Genomic DNA, 24165 nt, shown 5'->3' with positions numbered 1-24165 from the left:
CACTGATTTTTCACCTAACATTATATCCTAGCAATTCTCTATGTCATTAAATATTCTATAAAACATGATTTTTATGTCTACCAAAGAATTTCACTGTGTATGAAAACCAACTGCTTAATGTTCTCTTTTTGCCCTTATAAATAACCCCTGTGATGAAGATCCTGAACCTAATTAGCTATTCACATTGCTAATCATTTCCTGGAGTTAGACTCAAAAAATTAGTGAGTCAAAGATAATGAACTCTTAAAAAGCTCTTGGTATATATATTTCCAAATGCTTTCCAGAAGATTTGCAAATTTATCCTGAGACCAGTAGTTTTATGGGTGCCCATTTCACCATGTCCTTGGTGCTATTAAGTATTAGCTTTTTTAAAAAAACTTGGCTAATTTGAAGAGGGCAAAAATATTATTTTTTATATGTATTTATTTATGAGCTATACATTTTTTAGAGGTTTATTAGTCTCCTCTGTTTCTTATTTAATGTACTTAATAATTATGTTGTCATTTTTCCATTGAGGTTTTAAGGGTCTGCTTAATGATTTGTATGACTTTCAACACTGTTATCAATATCTTTGTCATCCTTGTTATGGGAATTTTAGTCAAATTTGCTGTCTTTCATTTACATGATTGTTGGCTATGTGAATGTTCTCCATTAATAAGGTAAAATCAATTAATATTCCCTTTATGATGCTTTCTATTCTTTATGCTTAAAAAGTCACCTCCCAATCTCAAATATTCTTTTTTTACATGTAACTTTTCAAACCGGGTATAATTTCTAATAGTTAACCAAATAGTTAACCAACCAGTTCATGTATTAAATTTGTTTTTCTCTGAGATGCCATTATCATATATTAAATTCTTAAAAGTCACAGGTATAGTCCTTTAGTCAATAAATCCTCTTGATTTTTCCTCTCAAGTATTTATTTTTCTTTATAAATTTTATTATGGAAGTTTTTTAATGTACACAGTACAGAGAACAGTAAACCATCCATGACCCAACCCCAAATCTGTAAATACTTCTGTATGTATCTCTAACCAATAAGGTCTTAAAAAAAAAAAAACAAAAACCCACCACGCCATTTTCCCATCTAACAAAATTAATCATTCCTTACTATAATTTAATATTTAGTTCTTAAATTAAATCACCCAGATTATTCCCAAGGATTTTTTTTTTTAAATTTTTGGTTTAATCAGGATCCAAAGTCTACACATTGTACTTCGTAGTTTTGTTTCTAAATCTCTCTTCCTATCTAACAGTTCTTTTTTTTTTTTTTTTAAGATTTATTTATTTGACAGAGAGAGAGAGCCAGAGAGGGAACACAAGCAAGGGGAGTGGGAGAGGAAGAAGCAGGCTCCCAGAGGAGCAGGGAGCCCAATGTGGGGCTTGATCCCAGGACCCTGGGATCATGCCCTGAGCCAAAGGCAGACGCTTAATGACTGAGCCACCCAGGCGCCCCTCTATCTAATAGTTCTTCCTCCACCACCACCACCACCCACCCCTCCTCTTCTTTACATGCCTTTGATTTGCTGGAGACGCTGGGTCACCTGTCCTGTGAGACATCCTGCATTCTGGATATGGCTAACTGCTTCCTATGGCATTATTTCATTGATCCCTCTATCTCCTCTACTTCCTATAAATTGGTGGTTAGATCTAGAGGTTTGATTATATTCAGGTTCCATTTTCTCAGGCAGGAATATGTCACAAGTGATGTTATGTACTTCCTACTGCTTCATACGGGAAGTGATTAATGTTGGTTTTCCTAATTTTTACTTGTAGTAAGACTGAGCCAGTGTGTTCAGATTACGTCAACCTGATAACTCATTATAAAGTTCCCTGTCAACCTTCACTTGTTTTAGCATCCACTGATGACTGCAGCCTCTATGCACTAATCCATTAGTCACCACAAAATGATGATTTACTAAATTAGAACTCCTTTCATTTTCTTTTATAAGAACTTCCCCTTCATGAATTATTTGGTTACTCTGAAATACAGTTCATATAGGAACTGTAGGATGAAGTTCGATTCTTTCCCTTTGTCAATGTTCAGGGCAATGAGTTGGTACTCTAGCAACTTTCAAAAGTAATCAATGAGGAATTTTTAAAAATATTATTACAAATCCTAAATTAAGAAAAGAGAACCCATCTCTCAATTAAAACTAAAAGATGTTAAATACATTCATACCGCTTCTCTTTTAAGGTTCATATTCATTTCTTCCATATTAGTATCTGCATGCCCATGTACTGATCTACCATGAATGTAATATCCAAAGCATTTGTGGGATAACAGAAACACTGATATCTATAAAAAGAGAAAAAAGAAGCAATTAGCAACTCATATAGAAAAAGAAAACAATGAAAATTAGGTTTTTCTTAAAATTGCTTCCTTTCTCTCAAAATAAAGAGGGTTGAATTCTTGGAAAATATGTAAATAGGACAAGTAAGTAATAAAGGATAATGTTATTTTTTAAAAGTAGATAGAAAAGAGATTGAAGACATTTTCTAAGAAAGGAAGAAATAGGATTGGTATATGAAAATTTTTCAGGGACTCTGCTAAATGAATTATTTGATGGATAAGGAATTCATAATTAAGAATTGCAAATGAAGAAGAAACTAAGGCAGTAAACATTAACTTGTAGCTCATTATAACTATCTCTGGAATTAACAATCAGTAGCAAATTGGACTAAAAAATTCAATCATACCAAATCACTTTTAAAGCCTCTCTTAATGTACTCGTGACCTTTTAAAAAGGGAAAAATAACAGTTGCAAGATAAAGTCAGAAAGTACTTACATTGCTCATACAGCATAAATCCACAAACTGTCGAATTTTATCTTCTATAAATCTCTCATAAAAGACAGCAAAGAACATGATCTGAAACATTAAGCCAAGTTCATGCTTATTAGCTTTTAAAATTTAATTTGCTTTTATAGCCACAGTATAGTATCTTAAGAAAAAAGAAAGTCCACCCAAGAACACAGTGGCCTCTAAACGGTTCCTATGGGATAAAATCTGACTTATCATTTCCGATTCCTCTGTCAAAGAAATAAGGTTTTGGAATTGTGTTAAGATTTATTGAGGGAACCTATTCTGAATTTAAAAAACTTTTCTGTATCATTAAAACACAATACGACAAACGTGGGGGAAGAAAGAGAGGGGCTTTAAAAAATTTAGCATAAACCAATGTATTAATGGCCAGATTTACGTCTGGTTCTGCAATCCTGCCCATCTCCTAAATTCCAAAGCCATTAGAAAACTTGCTGCTTTTCAAATTAATCTTTCCTGACAGAGTAGCACATAAAAAGCACATATCAAATATTCTATTTCAACTGCAGGTAATACTTTAAATAGTCAAATGGAATGGTTTCAAGTGTTTTCTTAGCTTTTACAATACTGGAAAAGGAAGTTATTTCATAAATCAAAAGAGAAAAGTTTACATCTTAGACCTACTTAGATATATTTCAGAGAAAGATAACATTTCCTAACCACCCAGTTGCAATGTGTCTCCCGATCATAACTCCCACCCGCCTCTTCTCCATTTACTCCCTATCTCATCGCCCTACTGATGCCCTTCACAGCACCTGCCGCAATCTGCAGCTTGTTCTTGTTAAGCATATCCTTGGGCCAGCACAGTGCCTAGAACACAAAATGGACTCATATATGGAGTGAATAAATAAATGAATCTGCAGCAGCTGATTACTAAACACACTTCCCTAACATTTTGTATACGTCTTGTTTTAGATCCCTTTAAAGGACCTGAAAGACAGCAACTTTCAAAGTTTAAAAACTAAAGGATACCACTTAAAAGTTGAAGAAACTAGGTTTAGGGAGATAAAAAGAGTAAACAATACAAGACTAACATTATGAGAATCAAGTCTTTTTTAAAAAGAATTTATTTATTTATTTATTTATTTATTTATTTATTTATATGAGAGGGAGAGAGAGAACGCGCGCGCTCATGTGCGTGTGCACACAAAATACTACCAGAATGATAGCAGAGTGAGAAACAAAGAATGAGGTGAGATGGTGGTGCCCGACATGGCTAGTTACTGCCCCAACAATCCTTTCCCCTTTCTCCTTAGTGACAGACCCCTCCTTGGAGTGGGCACACTGCGGCCCAGCTCAAAGACACCAGTGCAGTGAAGTGTGGCCATGTGCCAAGGACTTCTGGCCAAGGAATGCTGAACAGCACTTCTGAAAAGGCTCTTAAAGAAAAAAGGGTGAACTGTTCTCCCCGACTCCCTCCTTCATCTCCACCAGCCATCACAGACCATGAGGTGACCTGAGAGATGGACGTCCCGAGTGTCAGAGCTTCTGCGTCTCGGCGGCAACATGCAGCCAGCCTGCGCTGCACATCTCTGCCCCCCTTTCTCATGGGAGATAATAGTCACTTTCACTTCAGCCACTGCTATTTTGTTTTTGTTGTACTCAACCAAATATGAAAAGCTTCAGATGCATTCCTTTAAATTCTCTACATCCAGATGAATCCAATATACTCAGAAAAATGTATACTGGCCTATAAAATGAATTCTTTTCTCACTACTATACTGATGATAGACATCAAACCCCATACACTTTTAATCCCATCTCATTTCAAATTCTAATTTGTTTGGCTTTTTTTTTCTGATTATTAAGCTATCCCTCACTGGACCTATCCCTGTAGTTTCTTTTTTTTTTTTTTTTTTTAAAGATTTTATTTTTATTTATGTGACAGAGAGACAACCAGCGAGAGAGGGAACACAGCAGGGGGAGTGGGAGAGGAAGAAGCAGGCTCATAGCAGAGGAGCCCGATGTGGGACTCGATCCCGGTACGCCGGGATCACGCCCTGAGCCGAAGGCAGACGCTTTAACGACTGCGCTACCCAGGCGCCCCATATCCCTGTAGTTTCAAGTTGAAACAAGTCTCACCAATTTAAAATAAACGTAAATTTTAGAAGTCTATTCTCAGGTTATAGAATACCACCTGGAACCAATTCTGTAGGAATTTTTGGATTTAAATCTCAAGCCATGTTTAAAAATAGGCTGTTTTTGGCAGATAATTTGTTTGCCAGGTTAGAGGTAGTTTAACCCGATCTTTCTAGAGGTCCCATGATCATTTGCTGACTTAAAAGTTAAGGGAATTTTTAACCAAACAGAAAGGCTCTTTTCATTCATGGGAGTGTCTGGAAGTAAGAGAAAGAAGTACAGATATTAGAGTTAAGTGCTTTAGCTGATGCTTCTTTTCTTCCTTTCATTCTTTTTTTTTTTTTTTTAACGTCCGAGAAGATAGGGAAATGAGCATAGAAAAGATCTATGGGGCACCCGGGTGGCTCGGTCAGTTAGGGGTTGACTCTTGATTTTGGCTCAGGTCATGATCTCAGGGTTTTGAGACTGAGCCCCATGTAGGGCCCTGTGTCGGGCTCCGTGTTGGTCATGGAGCCTGCTTGGGGTTCTCTCTCTCCCTCTCCCTCTGCCCATCCCCCTGCTTGCCCTGTGCACATAAACACACACGCACACTCTCTCTCAAATAAATAAACAAATCTTAAAAAAAAAAAAAAAAAAAGGGAAACAGGACCTGATGCTGAGAAGATTTATTTTTAGTTTAAGTTTTCTCAATAAATATTTCAACAAAAATTTCACAAGGAGTACCAGCAATCTGAGTGAAATTTAATGATATATAAATAAATGTAGACAATAAATTGTATTTCAAAAAGAAAGAAAGAAAGAAAGAAAGAAAGAAAGAAAGAAAGAAAGAAAGAAAGAAAGAGTAGCTTAGCCATCCCTACAGTTTATATAAACTAAGCCATGGAGTCCATCCTCTGACTAGAAAGCTGCAGGGTCTGAAAGACCCTTCAGAGCCCACTATTGATAAGAATGTGAACTCTGACATCAGATTGCCTGGGTTCAAATTCCAGTTCTGCCAATCTCTAATTGCATGACCTTAGCAAACTATTTAGCATTTCTGTGCCCCAGTGTCCTCATCCTTAAAATGAGGATACTAATTGAACCTATCTCTGAGGGCTACTGTAAAGATCAAGTTAATATGTGCAATGCAATTAATTAACACAGTGCCTAGATTATAACACTAGGTAAGAATTAGCTATTAGCTATTATTGTTGTTCTCGCCATTACCTTCTTTCTGCTGTATAAACCAGGGTGTGGTCAATATTTGAAGATAATTAGTATTAAACATAATTTTAAATATAGAAGGGCAATGTTGCTGAAAAGTATAATCTGTTGTTACCTGTATAATTCCAATGACGAGCCAAAGAGCAGTAGATACCGCATATCTCAAAATGCGGCTGTAAGGAGCTATGTAGCTAGGTGGGCTTCTGGAAAGACTAGAGGATGAGTCCATTAATGCTAAGTTCTTGAATCCCACAACCTGGAGTAAAAAGGCAAAATTTAAACAGACATAAATAAAGAAAATAGCTCTACTCTGAAAATGAGACACTCCTCCCTATTTCTTCCCTTAAAATCGAAAATATTTATAAAAGTTTATATAAACAGGACAAAATCTTGGTAAAATATTATCCAGTATTTTTAATTATAAAGCAAAATATTTAGTTTATTTGGAATTCTCTTCAGTATGACTAAAGGCCAAATATAACCTTATTATTATATACACTAACAAAACGCAAAAATTTGTCAAAAGAATAAAACTTTCTTTAGTAAACTACCAATGAACAACCAGCATTTCACACACTTTTAACATATGCCAGGCACTATGCAAAATACCTTTTTATACTTTTAAACAGTATTTTCCAAAATGTCTTTTAAGGAAGGTACCTTCTTTGATAAAAGGAAGCCATGGTTAAATAAGTGTGGTCTGTACGTTATACTCATGGTCACGCCTTCCACTCTCTTAGAATAAAGGCTCTGGGAAGTTTTACACTGAAGAAATCGACATGACTTTATTGAATCCAGTGTTTCCCAAATGTGCTTAACTAAAAAATTATTTTTCATATGACACCTTTTAAAGCTCTATAAAACTTTTTTTTTTTTTTTAAAGATTTTGCTTATTTATTTGACAGAGAGACAGCCAGCCACAGAGGGAACACAAGCAGGCGGAGTGGGAGAGGAAGAAGCACACTCCCCGCAGAGGAGCCTGATGCGGGGCTCGATCCCAGAACACTGGGATCACGCCGAGCTGAAGGCAGCCGCTTAATGACTGCACTACCCAGGTGCCCCTCTATAAAACACTCTTAATGAACAATCCTATAAACGAATTTTTGAAAAATTGTTCATATGCCTTGGAGACACACATATTCTTCTCTTTGCTTTAAAAAAGGAAAGAAAGGGAAAGGACGGAGAAAGGAAGAAAAGAAGGAAAATGGAAGATAGACATAAGAGTTAATAATTCATATCTAACTTTATATAAGCAGCCAATTCCTAAGAAAAGTTATTCCGCACATAAACGGTTTTCATAGTTCAGGCTTATATTCAGTACAGAATACTTCCTTTAATAGTACCAGCCAGCTCTGGGAGATAACTGTAAAGGTATCATAAGCATGTACCCATTCTCTGTGCATAGTTCAGCTATAGATAGCTCCAGCTCTTAGCACTGAATATAGTCCACAGTAGGCGTTCAGTGATAATCTGTTGAAAAATTTCACCTATAATAGTGGTTCTAATACAGAAATCTAATTCTAATAAGAATGTAAATTAGAAAGGGAGGGAGTTTTTTCAAAACATAGATAACTAGGCTCACCTCAGAGCTACTGAATCAAACATAATCTCTAGTGGTGAGGCCAGGCATAGCAGCTTACAAATGTTTCCCAGGGGATTTTGATACAAATCAGTAGTTTAAAAGCCATTCCTTACCTAGAGTAGTCAAACGGAAAGAGACAGAGTAGAATGGCAGTAATTGCCAGGGGCCAGGAAGGGGGAATGGGACGTTGTTTAATGGGTACAGAGTTTCAGTTGTGCAAAGGAAAAGAGTTCTAGGAGTCGGTGGACAACAATGTGAATGTACCTAACAGGATTGAACTGCATACTTAAAAATGGTTAAGATGGTAAATTTCATATTATGTGTATTTTAACACAATTTTTAAAGCCACTCTTTGTAACAGCTTGATAACTTCAGAAAACTCTTTAGAAAACTCTTCCACTGATGTGAAAATGTAGGTGGAATTATGTGAAATTAATATTTATGAGGTACACAGAAGTTGCACACAATTACAAAAGTTTATACCTCCAAAAAAAAGAGGACAGTAAGTATTTGAAAGAGTGGATTAATTTTTCTCACAGTCTGAATTTCATTCCATTCATTTGCTACAAAATACGTTCTCCATATGCTCACAGGAACCGTGGCACTCCGAACACCACCCTCACCTGGTCAGAGAGATAAAATAAGGAAAAGCGTTTCATCTTTGTTCTGAAAAAGTAGCAAAACAATTTTGGTACAATGGTTATTTCAGTTACCTTCAACAGCTTTAAGAACCTTTCCTTTAGGTCGCTCCCAATCAATAAAGAATATATCTATGGTAATCTGGGATATAAGCTTATGCAAGAATTGCAGAGCCTGAAAATGACAAGCAAAACACTTGAAAGTATCCACATTAAGCCTGCTTATGAAAACAATAATGATTTTTTTAAGAAACAAATATACTGTAATCACAAGAACATACAATTTTCACAAATGACAAATAAAGTTATAGTATCATTAGGGGGTCACTAGAAGCTCATCAAACAACACGGAATCACCAAAGTCACAAAAGTTTCATACACATTAATTTGCCTTCCCTTCTTCTGTCTTTCCTTAAAATAGGGATATGAAAAAAGTAAACATCCTACCTCTTCTTCATATAAGGGTCATACTTCTCTTTCCCAAGGTTTCCAAAAGCATACTTTATTTTCGAGACCATCTGATTTCTTTATAAGTAAAGGTATTTTTCAACTATAATTTGCTGCTTTAATTAAAGCTTTAAGATGCCTTCACTATCTTTTTTTCTATTCCTGGTATCGAGATATTTAATTTTTAAAAATGTGTTGTTGAAACACATCTTTTTCATTTAACAGAAGGAATATGTTTAATCTAGGGTGTTCTTCCTGGTAGATGCATTATTCATCAAAGGCTAAAAGTGTGTGTAAGTATATGATGATTCCTCCCTTCAAAGAGCTCATAGATCAGTGGGAAAAGCAGATACTGAATAATCACAGCACCATGGGATGAGATCTACCAGGGGCATGTTAAGGAGCTTCACATACAGTGACAGAAAAATGAAATAGGGAGATGGGATGCCATGAGAGGAGGAGGAAAGGAATATGGAGACTGAGAAAACAAATTCTGAGACAAATTCAGCATGTTATTCAGGGTGGTACCTTTTACTGTTCACTAAAGAGATAAAATTCATGCCCAAAGCCATTTTATCCCATTGTGAATGCATCATTAGACTTTAAAAAAGAAAGTCATATAATGAATTATCACTTTATCAAATTAGCTATAACTTGTATTAATCCAAAAATACTTCTTATGGCTTCTTAGGAAAATTATTTAAGCTAGATTTTCAGAATGAACTATCTATTATAAAGGTAGACATGCTTGGTAAAATAAAATAATTCATGCTTCCTTTTAAAATCAAACCAAATTTTACACCAAAGATTTTGAAAGCATTTTAATTTTAAAGACTTACGAGCTTATTGAAACTTACCTTCAGAGCAAAAGCACATCCCACATAAGTAACAAGACGTTCTTCCTGAGCTGGCACTGGTAGCAAAACAGAGATAGATTTCTGTGCCTATGATAAAAATTACACTGTTAAATATGACCACACAAGGTTTTTAATAAGCACAATTTATAAACCGAAGAAACATAGAAAAGGAAGGTGATAATAAACAGCACATTCAAGAAATGGTGGTTAAGCACTTGCCTCAATACTCTTGATCAGAAATACCCCCAAATAAAAACAGTTCCTTTATAAAGACAGTTTACCAGTTATTCAGGTATGAACATTTAGGTTAAACTCAGGAACTCACTTACTTTGAAGAAAATAAGCCAATAAAGACCTGTTCCCACAGTGATGATAAAGAAAACATTGGCCAGATCACCAGCATAGTACACCAAGAATTTCATAACCGTCTGCAATTTAAAAAGAGAGTTACAGTTGTTATACTCAATCTATTGATACTACCACTTTCAGTAACATATTCTCTACCCAGTTTCTCAAGCTTGAAGCCTTGTTTCATGTATCTATGGATCACTCAGTTATAAAGACCAACTGTGGCCACCTCCTGGATTCCTTTGGAGCTGTACCTTTCACTATTCCCAAAAGCACCTGTCCTACCCAACCCTTCTCATCTTTCACCATCTAAGAAAGTTACACTGCTTCCTAATTCTTTTCTAGTTTGGAGCCCTCCACCCCAATCAGTCCTTCATACTACCACCAGAGTTAGTTTTCTAAAATGTAAATTGGATTGTGTCATTCCCTTTCCTAAAAATGTACAGTGACTCTTCACTAGAGTATAAATTCCAGACACACACGGTCCTTCAGAACCACAAAATGGACTTTTTAGCCTCATCTGCCAGTTCCAACCACTTACTCCATGGTTAACTTGCATTTCAATTATTTTGTGGAATGAAAGGGGCATTGTTTATTGTTTCATCAAATATTCTTTTCTTCTTCTTTATGATAGGCAAACTCTCATGAGCTCTGACAATAGAGACCAGATCTGTCTTTGCTCACTATCACATCCCCCAGCACCTGGGAGTGTTCTTGGCAATCAGAAAGCAGGTCCTCAGTAACTAGTTGTGGAATGCACAGATAACCCAACCCAGCCTAAAGTTCACTTCTCTGGGAAGCCTTTCTTTCTATTTCGAACAGTAAACCAAGCCCCACCTCCCTCCGATTCCTTGGCACACTGGCTTTGGTGTTAGGAAGATATTCCAGTACAAACAAGTTACTACGTTGCCTTTCTCATGTTCTTCATCAGCAAAATGGAAATAAATAGCATCTATTAGTGATTTGTAAAAATTAAATGAGTAGAGGGGTGCCCAGGTGGCTCAGTTAAGCGTCCAACTCTTGGTTTCGGCTCAAGTCATGATCTCATGGGTCATGAGATCAAGCCCCACATCAGGCTCCACGCTCAGAGGGAGTCTGCTTAGAGAGTCTCTCCCTCTGACCTTCCCACTGCATGCTCTCTCTCTCTCTCTCTCTCAAATAAATAAATCTTTAAAAAAATATATTAAAAAAATTTAAATGAGTAGAAAGTTTATTTTACTTCTGCCTTAATTTCATTCTGTGTAAAATCAGAATGATAATAATAGTATCTAATTTCACAGAGCTATTGTGAGGATTAAATTATATAAATAAAGCTTTAAAAAGTGCCTAGCATACAGCATATATTCAATAAATGTTAGATAAAAATAAAAACAAAGATCAATTTAAAAAAGATTATATGAGAAGTAAAACTATAAAGTTAATAGAATAAAACCTGGGAGGATATCTTTGTGATCTTGAGATTGGGAAGGTTTTCCTAAAAAATATTCTAGACGGATATGAAAAACTAATCAGATGTGACAATATCAAAATTTAGAGTTTCTGTTAAACAAAGTAACACATAGATAAAAATAACAGATGGGTCATATTTGGAGGAGATATTTTAACATCAAAAACCAAAAAGGGATTCATATTTAGAAAACACAAAAAAATCCTTTAAATAAACAAGAGAAACTGGAAACCTAATAGAAAAATTTGCAAGGGGTATAAACAGACAGTTTACAGAAGGGGAAACCCAAATGATTAATAAAGCATATGAAAAGCAGAGAAATGAAAATGAAACCAACAATGATGTACTACTTATACTGCCAGATTGGCAAAAAATGGAAAGGCTGGAAAAATATCAGGCGTTGGTGAGGATGTGTGGAAACCAGAACAGCACTGCTGGTGGGGGTGCAGACTGGCATTCGGCAACGTGGGAGGGGAATAAGGTGTGCATATAACTCTCCTAGTTATATACCCCAGAGAAACTTAAGGCAATTTTTTACTGGTTCCCCAGCTGTATCTTAAAAGAAGGATACAAAGTAGTCAAAGATGAAAATACACTTTAAAAACTCCTGACGCCATACCTGTAAATCAATCATGGGACTCCCAATGCGCCTCTTCCACCCTGCTGTCTTCAGAAGAGATGACAAAACAGCCAGCCCACCCAAAACACCCAAAGCAATCTAGAAAAAAGAACATTTTGGAATATATGTAATTTCCCTCATCAACGTTCAAACACACAAATAGAGGATAAAGATGTGCTCAAAAAATGGTGGAGGGTGTGTTGAGATGACATAGGGGCCAAGTTGAAGGAACTCCCAATGGCTAAATCTAGGACAATTGAGCAAGAAGATACATAGTAATGAATTATAATCACTAGACTAAAATAAATATCCAGGAGTCCATACTGATTTAAAGAAATAATTGAATAAATAAATCTATGTGGGCAAAAGGACAACTACTTATAGAATGCCATTTAACAAATACAGAAGAAATGATAGAAATAGAAAAATCATTATCAGGCCAATGTTACAGTAATACTTTTTATAGACAAGAATCATCACTGGATACTAAAATTATAGACCAAAAGGATAACAGGAAGCAGAATATTTGCATCCTCTCAAAGTATCTCCCCACAAGATACTTAATTACAAATGGAAAAATACAGTGGAGAACTCCACAGACACCACCTTAGGCATATGATCCAAGTTAATATCATTAGTAATAAGACATCCTGACACCATGTACCTTCTGATATGATGCACCGAGAAGGGCACAACATATTGGTGGTATCTGTGTCAAAACTACATGACCTTGATTTAATTATGTGAAAACATCAGATAAACCCAATTGAAGGCCAAAATAATTGACCAGTACTCTTCAAAAGTGTAGGATGTGGTTCTGAAAGAAAGAGAAAGACTGAGCAACTGTCACAGATTAAAGGAGACTAAGGAGACATGACCACGAAAAGCAATATGCGACCTTGGATTGGGTCCTAAAACAGAAAAAGGATAGTGAAAAAACTTGTGAAATTCACAGTATGTACATCAGTTAACAGGATTACATCAGTATCATTTTCCTTATTGTGAACATTGCACTATTGTTATATAAGATGTTAACATTAGGGGAGGCTGGGTGAAGGAAACCCGGCAGAACTATTTTGACAATTCTGTATATCTAAACATTTTTAATTAAGAAATATATCGTAAATATTTTAACAAGTTAAAATAAACTTACATCTGTCTGGACTTGTGCTTCTCCTTGATTCATTTCATAACTGACCGAGAAAGAAACCTGATATTTAAAAGGAAGTAAATTAGCCATACTGAAATTATATAACACAAAGCTACTTTTACCATAAAGATGTATTTATGTATAAATGCCATACTTTTAATCTATCAATATTACTAGAGTTGACCCTTATTTATACATAAATGGAAATACTTTGAGGGATTATTCATGATGCTTTGAATATCCCTTTTGAACACACATTAAAGAAAGAGGGGTTCATTACAAACTCGTTTAGGTTCATTAACAGCAGGCAGGCTAATGATATTTCATTTTCTGATAGGTTTCTATAACTGAGGAATGTGACTAATCTTGTGTATCAAGAATTTAACAACTGGCTCAACAATCACACTCTAAGAGGTTTTCAAAGAAGCAAAATGACTAGAGCCAGACTGCAAATGATGAAGAGTAAACGGTTGGGAAATCAAAGAAAGATACACAATAGCAAGCTAAAAAGCTGGCAGCACTGAGAAAAGATTTTATTGTTTGGTTGTTTTACTTTGTTTTTAAGATGGGACAACTTGATGGTTGTTATCAGCAAAGGAAAGGGACGAGAAGAGGAGCTGGCTGACAAAGGCATTAGGGATGAAACAGGATACGATACTGGAGAAAGTACTACAAACAAGCACAGGTAGAAGATTAATTTAAGAAAAGAAGAAGGGCCCTTTGTTCTTAAAAATCAGAACAAGAGACGGAAGGATAATGAAACAGAGATAAGTATTAAAGAGGAAATCTGAGGGAATTCATCCGAGGGGAAATTTGAAGGATGGTCTTGATCTGCTCAGAAAATATGAGGGAAAGTTATTTGCTGTTGGTGAGAGAGCAGAGATGTAGGTGAATGCTTAATTAATGTAGAACTTTTACAACAACTGTCATAGAAAATTAAGAAATGATGAAAGAACTGTACATTCTACACTTAGAATGAATCTGAGGTGGACTTCATCAGTATTGTTTCATGACTCTCTCAATTCCTTTTCCATCTATTATTTTCCAATTTATCAAGACCACCATTGGAATATTTTTTTTTTAAGATTTTATTTATTTATTTGACAGAGAGAAAGATAGCCAGCGAGAGAGGGACCACAAGCAGGGGGAATGGGAGAGGAAGAAGCAGGCTCCCAGCGGAAGAGCCTGATGTGGGGCTCGATCCCAGAATGCCGGGATCACGCCCTGAGCCAAAGGCAGACGCCCAACAACTGAGCCACCCAGGCGCCCCAAACCATTGGAATATTTTCAACAGCAACAACAAAAATAGTTAAAGAAAAGACCCAGAAGTGTTTTACCTTAAAATAAATATACTCTCGGTTACCTGGGAAATTTTAAACCAGCCAATCTTTTGTTGTTACTAAGCCCGTTTCTAGATTTTCCTATTCTCCTATTACGGTGCATAAAAGCTCGGGCAATGGAAACTAATTTTAACATCCAATTAGGTCACACAGATGAGGATGTAAAATCTTTTAGAGAACAGTCATCCTACCTGCCTACCTTTGCTTCATGAAAGCCTGATTCCAGCAGCAGCTGAGTACAATCAAGCACAACAGAGAAGCCAAAAGTACTGGCTGTAGGAACTAGAACATTAAAATTTAGAAAAGTAAAATAGTGGAAATTAAAAGCTATTAGCGAGGTTTGGAGGTAGGGAATGCTTAAACATCTCTCACGTTTCCAGAGAGGGAAGGGAATATCCATTTAATCTCTCTGAGGAAAAAGTATAGAAAGATTACCTCTGGTTTTGATCTCTATCCCTCTGTCATGAACCCCTCCCTCAAAGGAGAGAGGCTTTATCTGACTGGTGAGGTTGGGAGAAGAAATTCAGCATGTGTGCTCAGCCTTTTCCAGGCTCATTCCCTTTGGTGTGGCCCATCTGCAGGGTGTACAAGGTCCCTCCTCCATACAGGACTTCCCAGGCAAGGGAGGCCTTTAGTTCTGCACTTAACGTTGAGTTGGAGAAGCAGCAGGATGTCCACGTGGCTGCAGGTCCAAACAGTATTCTCTACTTCACCTTAGCACTAGTTATAAACTACAGATAATTTGAACTCTTTCTACCTGTTGAAGTGAGTAAGCCTGGTGAGAAGAGACCACTCGTGCCTGCTGAAAGTTTGAGTTTCTGGTTTAATTAACCAAGGAAACAAAACCTTAGTGCAAGCAAGTTGACCAAAGAAAGAGGACAAGGGCAGACACTGCATATCTCAGCATACCCGAATAGGGATGCCTGACTGCTGTGACTTAATTCTTGTTTTTTACCTGAAGGATCCACAAGAACTCACCTTTATCATTACTAGTAAAAAGTAATTAAGACTTGATTATATTAAGTGCAGTGTTTATTTAAAACTTGAAAAAGGACTAATAGCCTTTGAACATAACGTAAACAGCACCAGTATTATTTAACACATACAGAGGCACTGACCAGCATGGGACTCACCTTCACAGACTGGCTGTTGGGATCTGTGATATCAATGTCACTGTACGCGATGGTAATTAAAGGAGGGTAAATGTTTCCATTTTTTGTGTTGGGTACAAGGTGGATGCTGTTTATGAGAAAATACATTTCTAGTTATAAATATATTTAAGTCCTTAAACATACAGTTAACTTATTGTTTTGTTTTAATATGGACAGTCTTGGCGATCTCAGAACCAACCAGTTAATAAGGACTAGGGAAGGTCAAACATACCATACCAAACTAATGGTACCAACACAAGCTATCTTAAGTAGTCAAAACTTTAATATTAAAATATACCACCTGAGACAAATTAGAAACTCTTCTTGATCTAGGTCTTATGAAGTTTACAAATGAAATCACTGAAGTACTGTGAACCATCTCTGAGGACTAGTCAAAAGTGAAGTGTTAAAGCCTAGAAAAAGGCGGGTAACATCCCGATTTTCAAAAGAGAAAGGTGAATTCTTAAAATAATGTGTGTCACGTCTAGTACTGTTTATGGCACATAGTGGAGTGTATTTTGCTGAATTCAATGCATGGGTATAATCTGTAAATAAAAAAGGAAAGTGCCAAACACTAGGGACCAGCATGGTTCCACCATGATCGAGTCAGACCTGACTAGGTCCAATTTCATTTTTACTAGTGGCACTACATTAGTAAATTGAGGGAATGCTAAAAACAGTACATTTGGGACTTCAGCATGACATACAATAAAGCTTCTGTACTGCTTATACCCCATAAGACTGATATGAAAATCAAAATGAAATAACAATGGAAAAAAGGTATATTGAAGTGCTTCAAAGTGCCAGACTCATGTAAGATGATGGTGTGGATTTTCACCAGTGCTCAAGGTACACATCAAAAAATACTGGAGTGGGAAAGTCGGTTATGATCTAGAGGTAATAATCTCACACTGAAAACAAACAAGAGCTGCCTGGCACTGTGTTAAGGTGGGGTCATCGTTAGGATTTCCTAAGAAGAGGGAGGCGCTGACAGTTAATCTGGGCCAACCTAGACCAGTAAGCCATGAACGGAGGTGAAAACACAAAGGAGGACTACCCACTGCAAACACTGGGCAGGCTCTTTCTAACATTCCCATTTCAGACCACTGCCATTCAACTCCCCTCCACCTCTCAACCCATTCTAATTCAGCAGGGCCAGAGTGTGAATTCAGACAAAACTCCTCAGGTTCTTCTCATAATTCTTCCCTTGGAGCTCCTCACTTCTACTGGTGTATACCAATCTACACAGGTATCTAAAAAACCTTACGTGTTGTTCCAATTCAGTTGTCCTTACTGTTTTCCTCAGATTTACTAGTAAACACTTTCATTATAACTTTTTTCCGTGCACTCCAAACTTAATTTAGTACAACAGATGTTTGTTTACCTCAGTGATATTTGGGTAGCAATTCGAATTAATCTTGGCTGACTTCCTAAGTCATTTTCTCGTCCACTTAGCGCATCTACTAAGAAAATGCGCCGAGTCAGAAGCCACTTGCTAGAGCTACTGTCTATTATCATAAAAAGAAAGAAAAAAAAGATGGCATTAAAAAAATACCTTCAAGTTGTTCAAGATGGCTCTCGAGAAGTTTACTGAATAAATTTAAAACACAAAATTAGTACATTCTGTTTTAGATAAGATGGCTGCACAAACAACTATTGCTGTAAGAAATTCCTGGTAATAGCTTTTCCTACCTCCCTTGATTATCTTCTGAGTTTTTAGAAGATATTTTCCCTGCAAATTACCTAATAAGAAGGATTTTATGATACGAGAACAAAATAAATGAATTTATCGGAAAAGCAGCTTGAGAACAGCCTGAAGAAGCGCAGCTCCAATTTACAGTTCTACTAATTTTTCTCAGCTTATACTTAAGCAATAATATTAATTTCTTAACAATAAGCCTGACACGTTTGATGAAAATGTCTAAATATACCAGCAGTCTTATTGTTTTACTTTTTGGCAGACTACATAAGACCATACAATGAGATAAAATGCATGCCGTTTTTTATAACCCATGATTTACTAAATTATCATGTTGGTTGGCTTCTTTATTGGTTTTTAGCTCAGAGAAAGCGTGTACAGATGTCTTACCTTGGTTCACAAATATTTTATTGTATTGAAGATTTAGGTTTAACACAGGCACAGCCCAAATATATTGGTGTTGATTTTCATCAGTATATTGAAGGTACACATCATAAAATATAGGAGTGGGAAAGTCGGTTAAGATCTTAGATAGAGATATCTCACACTGGAAAATAAAATAAAAAATAAAAGCACTGAAAATTAGAAAGCATATTTAGTATCTTTTCAAGTGTTTTTTAATTTTGTAAAATAAAACATCTTTAAACTATCTTTTTTATATTTATTTCCATGTACCTTCCAAAACATGAATACTGTAAACATGATTCTTTTTAAGGGCTGAAAAAACTAAGAGTAAAAAACTGCCTGGTTCTTGTCCTACAACACAGCTGGAGAGGGTATCCCTTCATTCTCAACATTAAGTGTACATCAGTAAAAAAGTTTAAAAAACTACTGTCCTACGGGAGGAGGTCTGAATTCTTTCTCCTGATGTATAATGTTGTCTATGATTCGGCTTCCCTTAACAGAGTCAGGTTTATCTCCCACTGCTCTCTGCCAGTCTATGGTCCATTCATACTTGCAGTTCCTAAATACACTATGCTATTCTATGTCTCTCTGACATTGCAAATGTTCCTGCCTGACATTCCCTTCCCCACTGTGTTTCCCTGGTAAACTCATATTCGTTCTATAAGACCAAATGTCACTCATTCTGAGAAGCCTTTTAGTACTTCCCCAGGAATTGCTGATGACTCTTCTGTATCAATATGATACCTTGTACACACCACATTCCACATTCTTTGCAATTTTTTGTCTATATAGCTGTTTTCTCTAGTAGCCTGTGAACTACTTCAGAGGCAGCCAGGATCAATGGAAAAACTAGGGATTTGAAGCCTAATAGAACACTGGTTCCACAATTTACCTGAGGCAAGATCTTAAGTCAATTACCTAATCTCACTAAGCACCATCTCCTCATCTCTGAATCACAGGTAATGATATGTATCTCACAGTTATTTCGCAGATCAAAGGAGATAACAAGGATAAAATGCTGAACATCTAGGAGCAGGCATTTAACCAGGGTTGATTCTCCTGGGTCATGGTAAACACATATTATTCCTTTTTTCTTTTTAAAATAACATATAAGTCATTTATGATAATAAAAGTAAATTCATGTTCATGATAAAGGATTTAGAAAATATAAAAAATGAATAAATAAATCACTTGTAATCCCACCATCCAGAGATAACCACTGTTAAAAATGTTTATTGTCTTCCAATCTGGTTTCCATGATGACACTTTTCATTGTAGTTTTAACAAAACAGAAATCACGGTTTTGTTCTATGGTGTGTGTGTATATGCATTTTATCAAGAAGTATTTTTGTAGACAAGTGAATGGCTTTCAAAAGTTTAATGGTTCATAATATTCCTTTGTACCATACTGTAATTTCAAAAATGGGTTTCCATAGGAAGGAAGGTCAGGGAGGGAAGAAGGGAAAAAAAATATGGAAAGAGAAAAAGAAGCATTTTTACTTATTAGCTAGGGAGGAGCGGTAGAGAGAGGAGAGAGTAACATTTTTATTAGTCACTAAAAATAATATTTTCTCTTTATTCTAAAACGCTCAGGAATAGGGCACCTGGGTGGCTCAGTCGGTTAAGCATCTGCCTTCAGCTCAGATCGATCTCAGGGTGCTGGGATCGAGTCCCGAGCTGGGCTCCCTGCTCAGCAGACAGTCTGTTTCACCCTCTACCCCTCCCGCCTGCTTGTGATCTCTCTCTCTCTCTCTCTCACGCTCTCTCTCTCAAATAAATAAATAAAATCTTAAAAAATAAATAAGATGCTCAGAAATAAATATTATTTTTAAAACTTATATGCCTAAGAGTAAATAAACAATAATTATGAAAATCTTACATTATATGATGTTTAAACTCTATAGATAACAAGGTAAGATTTTCTGCACTCAAATAATAAAAAATTTTAACAGTGAAATTATTCATTACTATTAAAAACGTTTTGAAAATTCAAAGATCATTCCAATGATTGTTGATGTGAAAAATGAAGATAAGATATAGACTAGTATAGTTGAAACTTACATTTTGTTGATAGGTTGTTCCAAAAGAATAAGCAGCATTCAGTCTTGTCTCTGTGTCTGGACAAAGCTATAGCACAAGAATACAATTGATAAATATTTCAGAATGATGTTTTCTTTGCTAATTAGTCATTAAGTCATTAAGAGTTCTTAAACTCCGACATAACATATGCTTTACATAATACTACTTAAAGTAGTTTTAAGAAATTCCCATTTAAAGCACAAGAAAAAAATCAATTGTAGCAAGCAAGTGATGCTCTAATCTAGAAAATATCTAGTCTTTTCCTCGTTTTTAGCCTGAGGCAAAAACGAGGCATATTAGTAATTCTTTAACTAGAAGCATGCTCACCTGTAAAACACCTCCTTCTAAAGTTTGCCACTTGAGAAAATTTCCTCTTACATCATAGGAAGCAGCAACAAACTTCAGTTTTCTATTCTGATCAAATAAAAACAAGAACAAAATAATGTCACATACTCTAGAAGCAAGGCAATATTCTATAAAGAAACATTCATTGTTGACTGATCCTTTCTTTTCCCAAAGATCAAATATTCAACTACTTTTACTTTGAAGCAAAATTAATATAAGTATCTTTATGATTAAACACACCTAAAATAAATGAACTGGTTTTTTTGCATTAAAACTATTATTCCAGAATTGAGAGGCAATGCTAGTGACAGATAACCTCCTTTCAAACCTGTTAAGAGTGTGTATGTGTGTGTGTACGTGTGTGTACACGCATGCACATGTATAGAAGAGTTAGGGAGTTAACAGGAGGGAGAATAATCTATTCCAACATTCTAGAAGGTCAAAAAGCTGAAGGTAAAAACTTGGATCTGTGAAGTGCTAAGGAATGGCACAGAGTCCCAATCAACCTTTGGAAGCACTTCTTAAAAATGCAGAGATACAGGGGCGCCTGGGTGGCTCAGTTGGTTAAGTGACTGCCTTTGGCTGGGGTCATGATCCCAGGGTTCTGGGATCAAGCCCCGCATCAGGCTCCCTGCTAAACAGGGAGCCTCCATCAGGGGGCCTGCTTTTCCCTCTCCCTCTGCTGCTCCCCCTGCTTGTGCTCTCCTGTTCTATCAAATAAATAAATAAATAAATAAATAAATAAATAAATAAATAAAATCTTTAAAAAAAATGCAAAAATACAGAAGGACTGAGTCTGCCTGGCATTTGGTGATATAAACTACCTTCCCAGTCCCACGACTGCTACTTGCCACCACAACCACATAATCCAGAGGTATCCATAGACTCAGGTAAGACTGCTAAATACTATATTGTTTAATTCCTATAAGCAGCTGATATTTAGGGTTTAGTTTAGTAATCAAATATTTAGAAACAACCTAAAGAATCAAGAATTATGACTAATAACATTCTTACTACCTTTTAAAATTGTAAATCGAAATACAGTTATTCTTCAATAATCTAGTGATTTATACCTGGTTTTCCCCTTTAAAACTGAAATTTGTAGGAAGAGGTGTGGTACTGAGTACTTGCGGTGCTAATCCTAGCTGGTCTCCATAGAACAGCCATGGAAGATTCTCTCTCCTGTAAACAATTACAGTTGTTTTAGTAATGGGGTACCAATATTAATACTTGTGAAAGTAACTGCACTGAATTTGGTTAAAATGACAGTTCATCAATCAGGATATCTTTACCAAAATGAAATGGAATGCACAGTGCGCAGTCCAGCAGTATTTTCAAAGATAAACTGAAACAGTCGGCATGCATCAAAAGTGGTAGAGTCAAAAGAATTCATGTTCATCACACATATATTTCCGAGAGCTTGGCAAGATGTTAGATTGGCATATACCTACAAGAAAACCATGGCAAAGAAATGTAACATGGACTTTAATAACTTTAATAACTATATTTGAAAGAAAACTAATTTGTTGAGTTTGCCTCTCAAACATCTCAGTTTTCCCTATCAGGAAGAGGCAACTCTGTTTTTATAGTTATTCAAATCAAACATTGCAGTGATCTTCTTCCTTTCCCTTCCCATACCCAACTCCTCAGTAAATCCTGTTGGCTCAATCTTCACCGTATATCTAGAAACTGAACTTCTCTCATTTCCATGCTACCACTCTTGGCTATGGGTCCACCATCTTTCACTCGGATTGCTGTTAATACTCTGCTGACTGATCTCCCTGCTTCTGCCCAATCTCCTCTCCATGCTGGTGATCCTTTCAAAACCTGGAGTTCAATCATATTTTCCTTTGCATAAAATCCTTCTATCCCCTTGCAGTAAACTCCAGGTCCTCGCCATAGCCACCTCCTTCCACTCTCTATGTTCTTTATACTGCTTTGTCTTCATAGCACTTAGAACCACCTGCATTTACTCAGAATAAAATTCCATGAGGGATTTTTTTCCTGTCTTTTCCTGAAATATACAACCTGATTAGAGAACAGGGCCTGGCACACAGTAGGTTCATTAATAAACATTTATTAAATGAATAGTATGAATCACTTTCCCCTAACACTCAATTCCAGCTGAACAAGCTTGAAGACATTCAATTTTGTGTATTTTCTTTCCACTAGAAATGGCTTATTTTTCTCATAGAATATGACCAAGGAGACATACCTACTTAGAAGACTTTTATTATCTGGGGAAAAAACGGTGGCACAAATCTTCAAAATGAAATAAAATTACTTTTAAAAAATTCACACTTACCCGGCAAGCAGCTGCTGATGACTGCAAATACTTTGCAAACCATTCTGAAGTGAAAGACATGCCCTGTTCACAAAAAGATAAGTTTTAGTTTTAAGCTCAAATGCAAATTTCTTACCTACATTTCTAGGAAAACATTAATATGCATATTTTCCAATGGGAAATGGGTACTATTACTTTCTCAATGTTATCAGAAAATAGTTTTCATGGGAATATAAGAATTACTTCTAACCAAACTCCGTTATTACAAATACGGACTGTACTGCAAAATCATGTCACTTAGGCAAAAGATATAAGGAAACAAATGTCTATAATCCAAAAAAACTAGTATGCCCATTTTAGTAATACAAAAAAACAAAGAAAAAAATGGCAAAAGATAAAAAGAAAACCTGGATACCGATTTAGTATTTCATTGTTAACATTTGCTGATTTAGGATTATTATATACGCATTAAATTGGCAAGTAATAAAGGAGAAATATTTATGAATGATTTCTCAGCAACAGGAAATTGGGAATATACAGAGTAACTAACATTTAAAATCTCCAACCTGGTGATTCTCAAACAACGATGAACATCAGAATCACCTGTGGGCTTTCCTAAGAACAGAAAATGCCTGGCTGCTTTCCAAATCAATCTCCAGGAGGAACCAAGGCATGCATGTGTTCCAAAAGCTGCAGATACAAATCTCTGGCTAAGAACCACTGCTTTAGAGCTTATGTGCACATCCTGCTAAAAAATGACACACTGAGAAACACCATTCAGGGTAATTTACTGGACATGTACAGAGAAGATAAAGCCAAATTATATGGAACATGGCACCACGGCTACCAAAAAATCTAAAATAAAATTATAAGTCACTGTTTTCATCTCTTTAAGGAGCAAAAATTCTCCCTTTTTAAGAAAAAAACCCACATCTGTGTATAAGATTGAAGATCACACTAAAAAAAAACCTAGTTTTTTAAGTAAAAAAATGGAAAGCAAAGACAATGGTGCTTGGAAATTCATGCAAAATAAACCCACAGACAATTCTAGTGGCAGTGTTAAAGCTGCATGATCCTTTCATAAAATAATATCTACACATTTTAAACCAGGAATTTAGAAACACTTAGGAAATTTATCTTAAGGAAATAATCTCTCCAAAAGGAAAAACATATTTATTTGCATAAAATCATTGACAGCAATATTATTAATAACAGAAAACTTAAATATTCAAAGGCACTACAACTATATAAATTTCAGTGCATTAATAAGAGAGTTAGGTAGCTATTAAAAATTATATTGGTTGAGCCTGGAACGTGGTATAGAGAAACCAAGGAAGTGCAAAAGGACTGATGCAGACATGTCAAAATAACACAGGAGCTTATTTCAAAATTTGGGACAATTTGAGCTTTGAAAAGAAAAATAATAGTAAACCATTATAACACACTGAATAAACAAAGATTTCATGAGTTCGGGGCGCCTGGGTGGCTCAGTCGTTAAGCGTCTGCCTTCTGCTCAGGTCATGATCCCAACGTTCTGGGATTGTGCCCCGCATCAGGCTCCCTGCTCAGCAGGAAGCCTGCTTCTCCCTCTTCCACTCCCCCTGCTTGTGTTCCCTCTCTCGCTGGCTCTCTGTCAAATAAATAAATAAAATCTTTAAAAAAAAAAAAG

General features: G+C 36.0%; 1 protein-coding gene across 3 annotated transcripts in view; it reads right to left on the bottom strand.

Moving 5' to 3' along the window:
- The window catches only part of TMEM67 (transmembrane protein 67), a 58402-nt gene that overhangs the window by 10600 nt on the left and 23637 nt on the right, over window positions 1–24165 (bottom strand). For all 3 annotated transcript variants that reach the window (XR_008957730.1, XM_057307717.1, XM_026495732.4), the window contains 17 exons: window positions 22518–22580; window positions 21505–21659; window positions 21286–21394; window positions 20195–20281; window positions 19850–19915; window positions 17774–17930; window positions 17069–17192; window positions 15667–15772; window positions 13197–13253; window positions 12044–12142; window positions 9959–10057; window positions 9630–9716; window positions 8401–8500; window positions 8171–8310; window positions 6221–6361; window positions 2791–2871; window positions 2183–2299 (listed from right to left, as the gene is read on the bottom strand). Coding sequence is in view for 2 of the 3 variants with exons in the window: in XM_057307717.1 (XP_057163700.1) it covers window positions 2183–2299; window positions 2791–2871; window positions 6221–6361; window positions 8171–8310; window positions 8401–8500; window positions 9630–9716; window positions 9959–10057; window positions 12044–12142; window positions 13197–13253; window positions 15667–15772; window positions 17069–17192; window positions 17774–17930; window positions 19850–19915; window positions 20195–20281; window positions 21286–21394; window positions 21505–21659; window positions 22518–22580 (1788 nt within the window). In the remaining variant the exon portion in view is untranslated. The remainder of the gene's footprint in view (window positions 1–2182; window positions 2300–2790; window positions 2872–6220; window positions 6362–8170; window positions 8311–8400; window positions 8501–9629; window positions 9717–9958; window positions 10058–12043; window positions 12143–13196; window positions 13254–15666; window positions 15773–17068; window positions 17193–17773; window positions 17931–19849; window positions 19916–20194; window positions 20282–21285; window positions 21395–21504; window positions 21660–22517; window positions 22581–24165) is intronic.

This window comes from Ursus arctos, unplaced genomic scaffold (assembly GCF_023065955.2).
Source record: "Ursus arctos isolate Adak ecotype North America unplaced genomic scaffold, UrsArc2.0 scaffold_6, whole genome shotgun sequence".
In the NCBI taxonomy this organism is placed as follows: Eukaryota; Metazoa; Chordata; class Mammalia; order Carnivora; family Ursidae; genus Ursus; species Ursus arctos.
The sequence above is the reverse complement of the archived record's forward strand: the minus strand, read 5'-3'. Positions and strand labels throughout refer to the sequence as shown.